Genomic DNA, 17,730 nt, shown 5'->3' on the forward strand with positions numbered 1-17,730 from the left:
CTACTGTGTGCCAGGATCTGACAGGCACACTATATACAGGAGTCAGGCTTGCTCTTCTCTGTCCCCAGGTGACCCTGCGGGATCATCTCATTACCTACGTCCTTCAGAGGCACACATCATCTACCTCCATTATGCACCCTAAATCCTAACTGTGACGGGAAGACTTTGTTTAAATCATCTTTCAAGTGCCCCAGTGCCTAGCACAGTGCCTGGCCCACAGTACGAACAAAAATATGTTCTTTGAAATTAATTGGTCATTTCAAAAGTCACATTATTGATCCTATAGACTCTGCCTCTGTATTCCTTACAAGAACTCCCAGCTCCTCCATTTGAATTCTCCTACTGTCCAGTTAGTTGTCTACCTGTCTCCTGAAGAATGAACAATTGACCTCATCGACCCTATGTCCAGCTGCCTATTGGATAATGCTGCTCATATGGACTTCAAGCATCTTAATCTAAACGTGTTCCAAGTAAAACTCATTTCTGTCACCAATGCCTGCTCGTTCTCCAGAGTTTCCCACTGGTGAATGGTATTACTATTCACCCAGTCCATAAAGTTGTTAATATTGGAGTCATTCTAAACTCATTTCTCTCTTTGATCTGGATCTTGATGGTTTAACCTCGGCCCCTCACAGGGACCCCTCCTCCCCTGTCTAACTGACTTAATACAGTCTAACAGCTTCCTACAGACTATCACCAGCTCTCTCACTAAAAGCCCACCTGCCACTCCATTCAGCAAGTACCACTTTCCAAAAAACAGATCTGAATGCATCATTCGCTTACTTAAAACCCCCCACTGCGGTTCTCTGGTCTGGAGACCAAGTTCAACTTCTCAGCATGGCATACTGGGCTCTTTAGAATATGGCTTCTCAAAGTAGGTGCTTAATAAATGCACCTGACAGCCGAGAGACATCTTTCCAAAGCCCCATTTTGACACCACTACACTGTGTGTAAGTTTGCAGCAAGCACCCACGCTCCTTGCCTCCTAACTGCACTTCTCACCAGCTCCTTCCAGGCCCTCTAACTACTTCCTACCTCCAACTCTTCTCATCTTCCTGTGCACCCTATGTGGCCTTTGTAATTCTTCCTCACCCACACCCACCCACCCACCTCCACATTTCTTGTTTGCTCCTGTCGAGTCTTCTCTTAGGCTGCACCTTCTCCCTAGACTGATTTCCTGACCTGTTGCCCAGTCACACCCTTCTCTTTCAAAACCCACCTCCTCCCTGAAGCCTTCCCCGACTAAGCCCACCTGGCTCTCATCTCATTGTTCTTTGCAGATTCCCCTGAGCACTTAGCTATTTAACCCTTCAGAAGTATACTAATTCATAATGAAGGCATTTTCATGTTCTGTCTCGCCCATTAGAATTCCCTGTGGATAGAAATTCTGTGCCTTTTATTCCTCCAGAAGTGCTTACCCCCTGCCCCTCCCCACGCAGTGCCTAGCAGGATCTAGTCCCAGGCTCCATCTAGCGTAGAAAGTGGGAGAGCCGAAAGTATGCTTGAGTGTCTGAGTGCTTTTAAAGAAACACGACCAGCCGGGGCAGTTCCAAACAGTCAAACAGAGCTTTGATACAACACAAGAATCGATATGCAGTCATCTTCTCTCTTTCTCTCTCATCCCCACCACTGAGGACATAGCCTTCCAGATGTGAAGTCTCCGCAGATAGACCAGGCCTCCCACCCTCTTGAGACTCTGGGTTTAGTCACCCACAGGAGAGAGAGAGAACATCCTCTAATGCTGACATGGACCATTGCTCCTGTTCAGTGAGAGCACAGTGGGTACTTTATTTGGGGCTATGTGACATTGAAAACTGGATGTATTTTCCAGGGAGCAGTAAAGAGAGTCACGACTTACTCAGGGTTGTCCTGGTCACCAGCTTGAAGTGATGGAGCTCCTCAAACATCCTCTTGGAGATCTTCTCAATATGGAAGTGCTGGAGGATGCCTGGGGCCAAGCACAAAGTGGGGCAGGTGGTCAGGCACTCTCTATCTGGAACCACCAACCCCTTTTTCTGCTTGGGCTGAGCATATCATCTCACTACTGGGGCTTAGGAGTCTCGAGCTGGGCTGTGTAATGTGCTTAACCAGGAACTTGGACGGCTCGAGGGTTATAATTGACTCCATTTGTTTCCTTGGCTCACTGACCTCCCCCCGGTTCTCCAGAGGACAGAGATAAGGGAGACAGAGCTGCTGACTGTGGGACCCGCTCCTGGGGAAAGCCACAGAGAATCCAGCATGGGTGCTGGTTGGATTTTCTGCAGCCAAAGGCAGTATTAGACATTCTGCCCTTGCCCCTGGTCTGGGTAGACTGTGTCCCTGCCAAGCCACCGGGCTACCCTCCTGGCTCGGCAGCGAGAACCAGCAGCGGGTCTTGCAGACAGGTTGTTTGTGTAAATGGAGAAGCCATCCTTACTCCTGAACTCACCAGAAAGCAGCTCCTTTCACTTTCCCTTATAAAAATGGGCAGAGTAAAAATAAGGGGGCTCCCACAGTCTCAACCTTGCCTGAACAGCTTTTATCAGAATAACACGTGAACAACTGAAAACTGCCTTGCAGTTAAGGAGCAATGTCACCAGCCCACTTAAATAATACTCAAGAGGTCTACAGGAGGCAACGGACATAGAGCCTGGGTTTTCCTCTGTCCACTATGCACAGATCTTGATTACCCAGTGCTGTGAACAGGAGCTTATTTAGAGGCGACACTAGCAAGTTGAAAAACATGCATGCATTTCTGTGAGGCGAGAGATGTGGGGCGATGGATGCATAGTGAGGTCACCGCTAGGGAAGCCAACAGAACAGTGTTTAGTCCTGGTGACCAGTTACAGAGGAGCTAGGGAGTTAGAGATGGCAAATCAACATTCCTGGGTCTAGAGCAAAAATAAACAGGGATGAGCCTTATATGTGTGTTCTAGCATATTTTTAAAGGGGTGGAGAGGACCTAGAGTCTGCCATACAGAGTGAAGTAAGTCAGAAAGAGAAAAACAAATACTGTATGCTAACACATATATATGGAATCTAAGAAAAAAAAAAGGTCATGAAGAACCTAGGGGTAAGACGGGAATAAAGACACAGACCTACTAGAAAATGGACTTGAGGATACAGGGAGGGGGAAGGGTAAGCTGGGACAAAGTGAGAGAGTGGTATGGACATATATACACTACCAAATGTAAAATAGATAGCTAGTGGGAAGCAGCCACATAGCACAGGGAGACCAGCTCATTGCTTTGTGATCACCTAGAGGGGTGGGATAGGGAGGGTGGGAGGGAGGGAGATGCAAGAGGGACGAGATATGGGAACATATGTATATGTATAACTGATTCACTTTGTTAAAAAGCAGAAACTAACACACCGTTGTAAAGCAATTATACTCCAATAAAGATGTTAAAAAAAAAAAGGAAAGAAAGAAAGAAGGGAGAGAAAAAAGGCCCACAAAGTACTAGAGCAGTTGTTTCTCAAAGGATGGGTCCAAGTGCCACCTGTATCAGCATCACCTGGCTATTTGTTAGAAACACAAATGTTTAGACCCTACCGGAGGCTGACTGAATTCACACTTCTTGGATGGGGCCAGGTAACTGGTTTTTTTTTTTTAAATAAATAAATTTATTTATTTATCTATCTTGGTTGCGTTGGGTCTTCATTGCTGTGCGCGAGCTTTCTCTAGTTGCGGTGAGCGGGGGCTACTCTTTGTTGCAGTGTGTGGGTTTCTCATTGTGGTGGCTTCTCGTTGCGGAGCATGGGCTCTAGGCACGCGGGCTTCAGTAGTTGTGGCACAGTGGGTTCTAGAGCACAGGTTCAGTAGTTGTGGCGCACGGGCTTAGTTGCTCCATGGCATGTGGGATCCTCCCGGACCAGGGATCGAACCCATGTCCCCTGCATTGGCAGGCGGATTCTTAACCACTGTGCCACCAGGGAAGTCCCAGTAACTGTGTTTTAAACCAGCTCCTTGTGTGATGCTGAAACTTACTCAAGTTCGAACACTCTCGAACCTTATGCGGGAGCCAATTGAAAAAGGATGTGCGTTATTTCCCAATTGAAATCTCACCTCTACACTCGGATTCCTAGAACACTTGACCAGACTAGATCAGCCCTAGTCTCGTAGCTATGGGATGGTTTGAATAGCTGCAGGGATATTGTTTTAAATTTGTCTTACTGCAGAGTCCCCAGCATGATTTGAGAGACTCAGCTGTGCACTGAATGAATGCATTTTCATGTTTGTTGAGCTTCCTCTGGGAAACAATGGTAGACTACAGTTTGGGAGTTTACAACCCTGGCTGTACATCAGAATCACCTGCGGAGCTTTCAGAACAAACCCTTAAGCCCAAGCCCCACTTGGCCAATTAGTAAGACTCTGCAGGTAGGCTCAGGGATTTGGTATTTAAAAACCTTCCCAGATGATTCTGATGTGCAGCCAGGGTTAAGAAGCACTCCTCCAGCCTTGGTTGTGTGAGAAAGACAACAAAACCCAACAGTCAATACTTACTTTTTAGCCCAGGTCCTGGTTAAAGCTAAAGGTCACAATAGCAACGGTGGGAGTCATATGTTAGTTTCTAAGCAATCGGGAAATCTTCTGACCCAGAGGAACAGGTTGAAGCAAAATGAAGGTGAGTCTTCCATTCCTTCCCTGTGTCCCCCTTACAAAAAAATTGACAAGAAATTAATGTTGTCTGGCTCACCCTTTCGAATGGTCCAAACGTGGACCTCTACCTGAGGCGGTCTCTCTGTCTCCAGTGCTATTTTTCTGGTGGTCTCCCCATCCTCCATGAACACAGACTCATACACGGGCATGGTTTCTTCTCCACAGAAGTAGCCTTTGCTGTCAAAGCTTTGGCCAGGAAGTTCTTCTGGAATCAGGAAGCAAGTAGAGATTTGTCATGGTTTTCCAAAACTAGGAGCAAACCTCTGCATTTATGCATCTCTTTGTTCATAGCACCACACAAGCATCAAAAGTGGACAATCTACAAGAACATTCCTACAGAGATAGAAAGCCCACCCATATTTCACTGGCTCAGCTGAGGCTGCCCCTGTAACAGCCACCAAATCACAAAGAAGCACATGACTTTTAAGTCCGCGTGATGACAGAACACTGGCCCCAAAGCTACACTGGATCCACCACCACCGCATGAGAAGTGGATAGTCACAGAGAGGAAGAATGTGACGAGGTACAAATCTGCCGGGCGCTTAAGGGAACATCGGATTTTCGATGCTGGGTCAGGATCATGGTTGAGCTAGCTCAATGTTGCCAACAGAGACCCAAGGAATGGGCTGACAGAAGGCCTCGGTTAGCTTCCCTGACGTCAATTAGGTATACTTAGAAAACATTTATGACACTCATTTATGTGCATATACTTGCCCAAAGGATCTATCCAAATTGGCTTGACATTTCTGAACGCTCTTTGATTTGTTTGTAAGCGGAATGCTAATACCGGCTCAACGTCAGTGCCAAAACCTAGATGTCAGATTAGTCATATGTATGCTATGCCAAATGAACGGTTGGAAGACACAAAAAAATTGGTCAAATCCCTCAACTATGGATCATTTAAAGTATAAACTAACTTGTTGGATTTCAGCTTCCAGGCATAAAGGTACCAGCCCCCTCTTACTCCCCATCCTGCTCCACCCTCCTCTTTCCTCAGCCCCCCTACTGAAAGAAGTTTCCCTTGGTTGGTTATCCGTGACTTAACTTGCTTTGCTGGCCTCGTAATCAGCACCTTCTTCAGCTGTGTACTTAAAGTGTAACGCTCAAATAGGGAACAACAAAGACAAGCTGAGGACACCCTGAAAAATTCTGGATATGTGCAGAAGCCATCTGTCAGAACATGTGATGTCAGCGTTGGGTGCTGAGTGCTTTGGGCCCGTGACTCTAATTAGGGGGACTCACTGGTAGCCAATCCGAGGCTCTTGGACTAGAGGTTGTAATCATATGGCTGTCGCATATCTCTTGCTGACCTGATTAGCTCTCCCATCCCCACCACCATTTTGGCACCGTAAGGACAAAATCCTAGTCTTCTCTGGATGATTCCAGGTTGGATTACTCAACTCGTAGATTATCCTAGAGTCAAGCTTTCTTTCTCCTTTTGTCTTTCTTTTTAGTTATTTAATTACTCGGTGGGCTGGTCTTTTTTGGTGATGCATTAGGTGATGAAGGGACGTGCACTAGCACTTTTCAGTAGGTGGAGGGGGGAGGAGGTCATGGAGTATACAGGAACCTCTATGTATTTAATTACCACCTTTAGAATGAGAGCCGGGTTCATGTGTTAAATCTTGCTCACCAGCTTAATACTAGCTATAGCTATCACAGCCATGTGAAATCCACGATGGCACTGGAAGTACCTATCATACACTAAAAGTTCTCCCAGGGTCCTGAAGAGTCATCCTGCCCCACCACCCCTCCCCTCCAAGAGCTTAATTTACTCACCAGAAGGGATCTAAAAACAACAAAATCCATTCGTGACTCAACCCTGGCTGGCACATGAAAATATTAAGAGTAAATAAACAGAGCGTGTCTTTCGAACTACCTACTCGGCAACCTCTTCATGCCACATCCTCCACTTCAAGGTGCTTCCTAATCACTGCATGTGAACCTACTTTCATTTCCTTCTGGGGAAGTATGCCATGCCTGAAGTAATTTCTGGGCATTCCCACTTCCCATGAGAATGCTCCTGTCCTGAGCCCTCCAGAACTAAGAAATTGAGAAACCACTCCGTATGGAAGTGGGGATGACTGATGCAGGAGATGTATTATCCCAGCCCAGGAAACAAACTTGAAGTCTTACCAGGGGCTTTTTATGCTGTAACCCAAAAGGAGTGTGTCATTATGGGAATTCCAGGTATATTGGGGTGGTATGGTGGGGTTGAGAGGTGAGTTGGGGAACCTTCAGGGAGTAGAAGTCCTACACAACCGTGCAGATGGCCCCTGACACGTGAAGCAAGGCCAGCCTCCACCAGAGCAAAGACAAGAGAGAGAGAGAGAGGTGAAACTCACATCCTTTATTTTGGCCTTAGTTTGTTACTGGAGGGGCCTGCAATCATTTGTTCTAATGAAACTTTTGGCTGGATCATCAGTGAATTTTATTTGTCTCTTTTCCCTTCTCAACGTGAATAACTGAATTTACCGTTCTTTTTTTCTGTCGATCTTCTTCTCCTCTCACTCCTTTATTCCTTTTCCTCTGTGTCCTGTGTCATTTTCTAAGAGGCTGAGGATGTCACGATCTTCCCTTTCTCACCCCTTCACATCACTCAGAGCTCTACTCAAACATCGTTCTTCAGAGAAGCCAACCCTGACCAGCCTTTTGAAAGCACTTCACCCTGCCTGTGCCATTCACTATCACCTGATCCTGTCTGTTTTTTTCTTCCCAGTACTCATCACCACTGAAAATTACCTTATCGGTTTGTGTTCATTGCCTTTCTTCTCCCACTAGAATGTAAGGAGCATTACTGGCAAGTAGCCTGGGTCTGTCTGCTTTATCTCCCTATTCTCAACGCCTAGAACAGTGTCTTGCACACAGAAGGCCATCATATGTGTTTCCAGATTGCGTGCTGCATGAACAAGTGCATGCCCCTTGAGGATCTGAAGTTGCTGAGTACCCGGGCCTCCGTGTAGTGACTCTTGTAGGGCAACGTGACTATTGGGAGACTTTCAATTTGCAGACATCCATGTGTGGCTTGCTGAGGGCAGGTGACAGAATGGGACAGACACTCTCTCCTTCCATGTTGCCCAGTAAGTCCTCTATCTCTACACGTCTGAGCAGCACAGGTAAGCGGGAAAAGCCACTCTTCCAGAGAAACAGATTGTCAGTGAGGCTCTTCAATATATTGCCAATTGGGATTCTGAGGGCAGTTTTTTAAATAATAGCCTCTATTACTTTTTCTAATTACAAAAGTCATACACGTTTACTGTTGAAAATTTAGAAAATACAGAGAAACAAAAAGAAGAAAATAAGAACTACCCATCATTCAGTCACCCAAAGATGGCCGCTGTTACATTTTGCCATATGCCCTTCCAGTCTTTTTTTTTGGCTAAGCATATTATCAACGCTTTCTCTATTAAAGAAGTGACTTGCCCAGAGTCACAGAAATAGATAATAAAACCAAGGTTTGGAACCCAAGTCACTTCCAGCCCATTGTTTTTTCCAGGCCAGCAGAAAATGTTGACTGATTAAAAAAAAAAAAACGCAAATCAGTTACTTAAGTGTTAGTTTTGACACACGAGCTTGAGAAAAATACAGTCCGTAGTACTGGGGTGACAGAGTACTGGATTGATGATCAAGCATTCTAGCCCTGGCTCTGCCACTGGTTTTCTGTGTGACCTAGATCATAATATACATATTGTTTTCTAGCTTGCAGATTTTATACTTAACAGATATATTGCAAATATGTTTCTGTGCCATTAAATCTTGTTCTATAGTGATTTTTAATGGCTATATAATACACCACAGTACAGGTATACCATAATTCATTTAACCATTTCCATACTGGTGGACTTTCAGTTTGTTTCCAATAATTCGCTACTGTAAACAGCACTGCAGCAAAAATCCTTGCTTGCGTATCTCTGTACGTCTCTGATCACTTTCTTTGGATTTCTAGGAGTAGAACTGCTTAGCCAAAGAGTATGAACATAAAGGTTTTAATAAATGCCACCACCTGAAAGGCAACGCCTGTCCTGTGTCCTGTGCTCACACCTTTTTGATTCCTTCACTCTTATTTGAATCACATACAGCAATACAATCCTAACCACACAAAGAAATGGGATGTGGTCTGAAGGTGTGAGATTCAAATTGGAATATTATATAGTGGGAGGGTTTATCTTACCTGGATAGTTTAGGTAACTATTAGTTTGTGTCTGAAATTATCTTGTTGTATTACTTTTATGATGATAGGCATTAGACCCTTGACAGGAGAGAAAATTGTGCTGGTAGAACTACTTCCAAGTGACACTAAAAGGCTTGGGGATCCAGTGAGGTGGCAGACTTGGAAGTTACAATAGGTCATCGTGGCTGGGTGGCTGCCATGTCCATATCCTCAGAATGTGCTCTCTCTGTGCCCCTAGTGAGTACATTTCCTCAACAATTTTAATGCCCCACTTCTCCACTCCATATCAGATAGCTCCTATCCCTCCTACCCACACCCTGCCCCTACTCTGGAAGACGAAGGTTGTTACATTAAGAAAGATTTTGTTTGTGCCATAAATCAGTGCTTCTCAAACTTTAATGTGCATTGCAATCACCTGGGGGACCTTGTTAAAATGCAGATTCTGATGCAGCAGGTCTGGGGTGGGACCTGAGAGTCTGGTTTTCTCACTAGCTCCCAGGTGCCGCTGGTCCATAAACCACACTTTGATTAGCAAAACCATAAACTACCCTGGGCCTACAGCAGTGGTTCCCAAACTTGTCTGCAAATTAATATTGTGTGGAGATCTTCTAAAATTCCAAACCCCAGGCCACAATTCAAATCAATTAAATCATAATCTCTGGGGATGACACAGGTATTTTTTTTTTTTTTTAGTTTTAAGAGTTTATTTGAGCAAAAATTGGTTCAAATTGGGCAGCATCTAGTCTAACAGATAGAAAGGAGCTCCAAGGAGCTGTACAAAATGAAAGACTTTTACAGGCAGAAGGGAAGAGGAGCAAGGAAGTTATATTTGGAAAACAAGCGGATTGGTTATTGCCAGGGCACTTTCCTTTAAGGGATGGCATGGGTCTATCAGGCAGGCGACCTCACTAGTGCTGATCAGGTGACTCCTGATTGATTGGTGTAGGATTTCATTTCTGGGAGAGTGAAAATTAATTGTCTCGATTTGGTGACCTGGGGCTTAGCAAAATTGACTCCATGTTGGGCCTGTTGTCTTGTTTTTAGCAGAAGAGACCACCTGGTCCTAGTTTCTGTCCTCTGTCCATCCTGGCATCCTTCCACACTGCCCTCTGGTCCTTGGTGGTCCAGCCACACTGACGGCCTACTCATCCCCGGGCCTGTCTAGTCCTCAGTTGTTGGTCCAAGAGACACAGGTATTTTTAGAAGCTCCCTGGGGTATTCCAATGTGCAGAGAAGTTTGAGAACCATTGGCCTACATGAAGATGCTCAAAATACATATATACTGAATACACTGACAAAGTTCATGTCTGTCTGCTACTCATGAGGAATTGCCTAAATTGAATAAATGATTTAGCTCTCTGCCTACACTTAAAAACATTTGTTTTTTTTTGTTTTTTTTGTTTTTTAAGCACTTTTCTTTTTTATAGCTACTTTATTTATTTATTTTTATTTATTTATTATTTTTTTTAATTTTTGGCTGTGTTGGGTCTTCGGTTCATGCGAGGGCTTTCTCTAGTTGAGGCAAGTGGGGGCCACTCTTCATCGCGGTGCGGGGACCACTCTTCATCGCGGTGCGCGGGCCTTTCACTATCGCGGCCCCTCCCGTTGCGGGGCACAGGCTCCAGACGCGCAGGCTCAGTAGTTGTGGCTCACGGGCCCAGCTGCTCCGTGGCATGTGGGATCTTCCCAGACCAGGGCTCGAACCCGTGTCCCCTGCATTAGCAGGCAGATTCTCAACCACTGCGCCACCAGGGAAGCCCAAAACATTTGTTTTTTAAAAAAATATTTATTTATTTGGCTTTGCCGAGTCTTAGTTGTGGCATGTGGGCTCTAGTTCCCTGACCAGGGATTGAACCCGGGGCCCCTGTCTTGGGAGCGTGGAGTCTTAACCACTGGACCACCAGGGCAGTCCCTAAAAACATTTGGTTTTTCATCTGTGTTTACAACAGTGCTTTGCAGGTAGATATAAGAAACGATAAACTCATGTGCCTGGAAGTGATTAATGCATTCAGTCCTAGAATGTTAGAGCTGGAAAGACCCTAAGAAATCTACTCTAACCCTCTCGTTTTGCAGAGAAGGAAACTGAGGCTCAGAGAGGTGAAGTGACTTGTTCTAGGTCACACAGGAAACCAGTAGCAGAGCCAGGGCTAGAATGCTTGATCATCAATCCAGTACTCTGTCACCCCAGTACTACGGACTGTATTTTTCTCTAGCTCGTGTGTCAAAACAAACATTTAAGTAACTGATTTGCCTTTTTTTCTTTTTATCAGTCAACATTTTCTGCTGGCCTGGAAAAAACAATGGGCTGGAAGTGACCTGGGTTCCAAACCTTGGTTTTATTATCTATTTCTGTGACTCTGGGCAAGTCACTTCACTTTATACACCTCCGTTTTCTTGTCTTTAATAGAGAAATGATAATATCATTATAGGATTTTTGAATTGGAAGGAAGCTTAGATATCAACTATTCCAAACTTTTCATTGTATAGATGAGGATGATGCAGCCTAGAGAAGATCTGGCACACTTCCAAGGTCACCCAGCAAGTTAGTTATTAGGACCAGAACCCACTCTCCTTCCACTATGCCTCACCTGTCTCTAGTCCTATCTGAAAGAGAAAATGAAGGTGATTGTGCTTTGATGAGTTAAACGGTGATATAAACAAAGGGTGCTATTGTCCTTCCTAATAATCACGATAACCTAATTTCTCTACTATTTAGAAAAGCAAGGCTTAAGTTCGGCCCTTAGGGCTACATGGGACCAAAGGTGTGGTAGACACAAGTAAATCCCCAGCCTGTTTCTGAGAAGTCACTTTCTTCCAAGCAACCATCTTATCAGCCCTTCAAGAGAGGAGCAAACGTAGCTTGTTGTCAGTTATTAGTAGAACTATTACCATTACAATTATATGGCAGCTTATGTTTCTGATACTCAAAGAACATTGAGAATGACTATGTGGGGATCTCAGTCAACCAAAGGCAGGGCTTCCAACCAACGCACCTTTTGCCTTTTTACCTGGACACACCTTGCAGCACTTTCCATCTATTTTTTGAGGATACTTGCAGGGGTATCGACTGGGGCAGTGGATTTTCTTGCACTCTTGCTTGGTGACATTACAGGTGCACAGCACGCACTCCACAATGCCAAATGCCCGGAGGTTTGGGTGCCAGGACTCGCCGTGGGAATAGGTCTTTCCATTGGAAACACACACTGGAAGAGAACACAGGACTGGAAATTAAAGGCTGGGGAGCTGAAATGGGCCCCGGTGCTCAGAGCCCAAGCCCTGAACCCCTTAAGACATCAAGCATCCTTTGTTCTTGTTGTGCCCGTGGAGATGTGTTTACAGAGCAGCCTCTGCAACCAAAAAACAGCTTGTGCCTTGCTCTCCTGTCAGCACCTATTCAGGATCTTCAACAGAGGCCTCTGGATGCCCACAAGGGCCTGACACATAGTAGGCCATCAAATAGTATGTTTTAAATGGAGGAATGAATGGATGCATGAAATCAGAGTTCTAGCTGTCCAGGGTGTCTGATAAGGAACCTCTGCTAGAATGTAGTGTTCAGACCTGTAGCTCCATAGAGGATTGGGATGGCCCAAGTGGATGTGCTTCTAGGCATGAAAATCTCCCAGGAAGGTTTGCTGTCCAGGGAGACTAGATGCAAAAACTACTGGTCTTCTCAAAGGGCCAAGTTTTCCCAGATCCTGAAGCAAATCCATTCAGAATGTCAAATGCTATGAGAATCTGATCTACTAACACAGATGGGTACGGAGCTCAGTGGTTCTGGCTTACTCTCTGGAGTGGGAAGGAAGATGCTGAGACAAGATTGAGAAGGAAAGGACCCACCCCTCCCGGGTAAGTGGTGAAAGGTAGCCTTTTACGCCTCTAATCTTCTGGCAATGTCCTGTATCCTCATAGTAGCTGTAGAGATTTGGCTACAGCGAATCACTGACTGCTCTAGAGATACCCTTTGGTGGTCTCACATTTGCTGAGTGGAAGAGAAGTCACCGGCTCCATGTTTTCTGGGGGTGGGGGGCGGTTTGCAAGAGCAAGCATCTGGGCTGCAGGCTGAGGGGCCTATGAAGGGAAGGAGTCACAGGAACATCCTTCAGTGCAAACCAACCAAAACATATCCGGCTTTGACTGTAAGGCACGGAGCTAAGCTCCATTATAAGACCTGCACAGAGCCGCAAATAGGGAGGTCTGAGAATGAGTTCTCTCTTTTTTGAAAGTGCTGAGACATTCTGGAGATTTCCAGCCATGACGGGGACTGGGTGTGTTTCTCATTATTCCCATCACCTCATCATACCCAGGGAGACCTGTCGGCATCCCAATCAACAACATCTCTAGGGTGGGTTGTATCACTTAAGGCGGGGCGAGGGTGGGAAAAGTAGCCCCACGTGGGGCGTTTCTTAGGAACTGACTGATTTGGCTGCAAGACAATGGCCTCAGAAGGATGAATCATTGGGCTATTTCTCTCATCAAATCCACTGGGTCATATTAGGAAATATGGACGATGTCGGCTGCCTTTTCCTGTCCTCTGCAAGAGCTGCTAGAGGACTAGGCACTCTAACAGGTCAATCCATGTAAAGATTTCCAAGAACCTAAGCCAGAGAAGCTCCTAATCGTACAGTGAGATAGAATACGGGCTTGAAATCTAAACTGTTGATGGAATCACAGGACAAGATGGACCAGATGTGTTGTTCTCTCTCCCGCCAACCCCTCTTCTCTCTCCTCCCCAGACAGTGACACACCCTTCAAGACAACGAGATCATGTGGGTGCAGACTCTGCTTCAAGAAAATTTAGGCTGGACTCAAGTTAAGAATGGTGGGGTCCTACTGCTTCTCCTCTTGAACTCTAGCAAGGGACAAAGTAGATGTATCTCAGAGGAACACATTGTTAGCAGGAGGGCTAAGGAGCGGGGCAGGCAGGACCCCCAGGGTTATATAGCCAGGTCCCCTCTCCCCTAAACATTTGGACTAAGGGAATAATCCAGACTGGGTAAGAGCCTACACTCTGAAGTGCAATAGGGTGAGATCAACTCTCTAGGGGGAAACACAGCCTTCTCCCCACCAACAAATTCTCAAGATGATTTTGATCATCCAGCTGGGGCGTTGGGAGTTGAAGATAGGGACAAGTGACTCTCCAATGAACTATAATAGACAAAGGTCAGGAGAGAACGGCTGCATCCAAATCAATGGGGTCAATGAATAAATGTAAACCAGCTGGGGCTTTTGTAGGACATGGAGAAATCAAGGGATGAGCCTCTGCCCTGAAAATGAAGAGGCCTGTGGAAATTCTGGGATTTAGGATTTTCAAAGACCATTTCCCCACACGTTTTTTAAGGCTTTAAAATACTTTCAGAGCAAATGGAATCTATTGAAGGCAATTTAGGATTGAAAATCAAACTGCATCTTTACCTAACTCCTCCTCCTCATTTCATAAATTCATATCAGAATGCCTTGGAATTTAAAAATAATAAATTTCAAATGAAACCCAGATCAATAGCAAATATTTCCAATTCTTCTAATACCTCACCATTTTTTATTAAGAGTTTTATTTTGAATGTTCTTTTTTTAAAGCCTGTTAGTTTCAAAAGCAATTTAATTTTTTTATCTGTAATCTGAAATTTACATCTAACTAGTAACAGATGTGATCAACTAGCTTTGGCCTGACCAGCTTTGTTGAGATTTATAGTAGGAGTTCTTTGTAACGGATTGTTTTTCACCCATGTTATTCAATCATTTGGTTTAATAATTTATTACTTTTAACCCATTCAGAGAACTGCCTTTGATTTGTTTTTCCTTTAAAGGAAACAAAACATGTTTGTGGTTTCATAAAAAGGAACCAGCTGAGCTTTTGCTCTGAAGAGCTGGTTGACAGGATGCCTAAAAGAGTAAGAAGCAGTCAATTGTTTGATCGAATTTCTCCTCCCCCCACCCCAACCCCCGCTACTGGCCGGGAGGCGGCGGGGGTGGGGTGCACGGCAGTGGCTGGAGAACTCTGTGCAGGAAGGAACAGGCCGTGGACGTGTGTGCTTGGCCGAGTGGGCTGAACGGTGGTACTAACCTGAGCAGTCCTGCTGCTGCTCAGCCAGGAGGTTTCTGGATTTCTCACTGGATGACTCACTTCTAAGCATAATCTCCTCCTATGAAGTAGAATCTCTGAGTGGGAAGCCTGGAATAAGTGCCTTTAACAAGAGCGCCAGGAGAAGCTGGGGCAATGAAGGGTGAGAATTGCTATCTCTACGGTTCAGATGAGAGCTTTAGAGGCGTTTAGAGCCGACTACCTCTGAATATTGGGTGTCCTGCTGGAAAACAAACCGCCTTTCATTTTGTTAAAGCCCCAGCGAACTTTCCCAAATGACCTTCAACCCCCAGAGGCAACGGAGAAAATGCTGGAGGGCGCATCAGGTTCACTGCTTTCTCACCTTTGGTCCTTAATAAGGACAGATACTCCTGAAATATAAACTATGGTCTTTGGACTGTATTTAGGAAAGTCCTAACAGTCCTCGGGAGTCACTTGTCCACACTCGCTTGGTAGACCGGATGGTGAGTGATCCACATGGGAATGTCCAATATGCATGGGAGAAAGGGTCCTTTCAGGGCTGCTGAAGCCCCGACAGTGTGCAGTACCAAAGAAGCACGTCCCTTACCCTGTCCATGCTTGTGTTTGTTATTGATGACGATCTGCACGATGGTTCCCGATGCTTGCTGCGAATCCATGAGTGCTCCCCGGTGACTTCTGGCCCCGGGAAAGCGGGGCAGACCTCCAGCCTGTCGGCTTGGTGGGGGATCATAGTGCGAGCGGTGGTAAGAATGTCTCTGTGAAATGACAAAGGACAAATTCAGCCCCCCGAATCTACCAATGAGACGACTGAGATGGACTTAGCTGCCTTAGAAGCTGTTTGATCGTTTTTAGTGAGGAGCTCTGATCTTAAATGCATGTCCACTGAAACCAACAGAGAAATTGGGATGTGGCGGAAGAACAGTGCTGGCAGCATGCTGAGATTTCCCTCTCTTCTGGCAGGAGACTGGCCTAGATTCACAGACAAGCTCCTGAGGGAGAAAAATAGCCCAAAAGGGTGAAGTACCTTTCCTGCTCCCAAGAATCTCACCTTCAGGTTTAAGAACTTACATAGTCACCTGCAAGGCAAGGCAGAGTGTGATAGAGGCCACAGAAGAAGGATAAAATGCTGTGCAAATTAGGACGAGACAGAGAGCTTCTAGTTGGGGAGGGTTTGTGACCTGGGCCATGAAGCATGAGTAGACTTTTTACAGGCAGACTTGGTGAGGAATATTCCAGGCAGAGATTTCCAAGTTGAGAAGGTGTAGCAGAGAACAGAGAGTCCATAAAAGGGAACAGCCGAAGGATAACATTCCAAAAGTGGGTTAGAGCCAGATCACGGAGGACTTGCAATGACAGGCTAAGGGGCGAGGACTTTATTTGGTAGGCAATAGAGGTGAGGGTGTAGAAGCCTTTCAGGGATTTATTTTTTTTTAAGTATGTAAAAAAATCAGAACTGTGTTTCAAAAGCATTGAGCCCTGACAATGTGTACGGTGAACCAGAAAGGGGGAAGAGGTGGGAGGCGAGTCTGGTCTGGATAACAGGTACTGAGACTCCAAACGCAGGCAACGGCATGAGGGCACAGAGCAGGGCACAGATACCCCAGACGTTTTATAGACAGAAGAATGGACTCTGCAGGATGGCACTAGAATGTACGCTCCACAGAGGTGAGAACTTTTGTTGTGTTCACTGCTCTATCTCCAGCGCCTAGAACAGTGTCCAGCATCTAGAAGGTGTTCCTCAAAGCCTTGTTGAATGGACGAAGGAAAGCTGCGGTCCCTCATGAAAGTTTAGAGTCTTGTAGTACAGACAACCCCATCATTGCTCTTTCAGCAAGGGTTCAAGACACACGATGAGCCCACTATTCTGCTACCCACCCCTCGCCCAGGAGATGAAGTAGAATGGGGTTAGAGGAGGATGGAACGGATGAAGAATAGAACCTTAAGGCTTAAAGCCCAATAACACTGTGTTTTAGGGGTAACTGTCAGGGGTAAGGGAAGGGGGTGGGTCCCACGAAAGAAGCTTTTGCAGGCAATTACAAAGGAATATCCTCATATTCACTGATAGAAATAGCAAGGAACATTGAGAAGGTAGTTATGGGATCCCCTGACCCCACCATCCCCTAAAACATTTATTTTAGTTATGTTCCATAGACACACATGTTGCAAACTTAGCTTTGGGAATTATTATTACTCTCCTGGTTAGGGGGTGGGGAGGCATGGGTGAGAGAAGGCGAGAGCGAACAGGAGCTGGAGTAAGAGAAAGAGAACATTATCCTATATCTAAGAAGAGCCCATGCTGGTGCATTGCTATAAAAACTCACACAAATAAGAGTTTGCGTCAATTTATTATCATGCGCACAGACAGGATTCTCAGCGCAAATATTTTTCATTCCCACAATGGCTCATATGTCTCTTTCTGCCACAATCACTCACATTCCACAAAGGCCATTACAGATTGTTCTGTCCTTTCTGGAGTTTGGCAAAGTTTTGCCAAAGGAACACAGAGAGGACAGTTTGGCTGGTGGGTGTCCTACTGATGCTGAAAGGAGGGGGTTCGACGGGGCTAGAATTTGAAAGGGAAGGTCGCTGACCCAGTATAAGCTGCAAGTACAAGGAGTTCTCTGATTCATGAGAGTGAACACAAATTGAAAAGCTGTTCTTCGGTACCGGGGACTCTGATCCTGGACATATGATAAGGGGAGAAAAATGATTCAAGACACACAAAAAAGGAACTCAGGGCTTTTGATCAGAGGCCAACCCAGCCCTCCCCAAACCTCATCTAAGTCTTTTATTTTACAGACAGAGAAACTGAGGCCAAGAAGAAGAGGGGTTTTATTTGGGGTGAGAGTGATAGTTGAG

General features: G+C 45.5%; 1 protein-coding gene across 7 annotated transcripts in view; it reads right to left on the bottom strand.

The window, feature by feature from the left end:
• Positions 1–17,730, bottom strand: part of CHRDL1 (chordin like 1) — a 117,374-nt gene that overhangs the window by 3,672 nt on the left and 95,972 nt on the right. For 5 of the 7 annotated variants that reach the window (XM_036840736.1, XM_036840735.1, XM_036840737.1 and 2 more), the window contains 4 exons: positions 15,458–15,626; positions 11,804–12,013; positions 4,677–4,844; positions 1,859–1,948 (listed from right to left, as the gene is read on the bottom strand). In XM_036840736.1, coding sequence (XP_036696631.1) covers positions 1,859–1,948; positions 4,677–4,844; positions 11,804–12,013; positions 15,458–15,626 — 637 coding nt within the window. The remainder of the gene's footprint in view (positions 1–1,858; positions 1,949–4,676; positions 4,845–11,803; positions 12,014–15,457; positions 15,627–17,730) is intronic. The other 2 variants (XM_036840732.1, XM_036840734.1) reach the window with 1 other exon arrangement.

Source organism: Balaenoptera musculus, chromosome X, assembly GCF_009873245.2.
Source record: "Balaenoptera musculus isolate JJ_BM4_2016_0621 chromosome X, mBalMus1.pri.v3, whole genome shotgun sequence".
NCBI classification, from domain to species: Eukaryota; Metazoa; Chordata; class Mammalia; order Artiodactyla; family Balaenopteridae; genus Balaenoptera; species Balaenoptera musculus.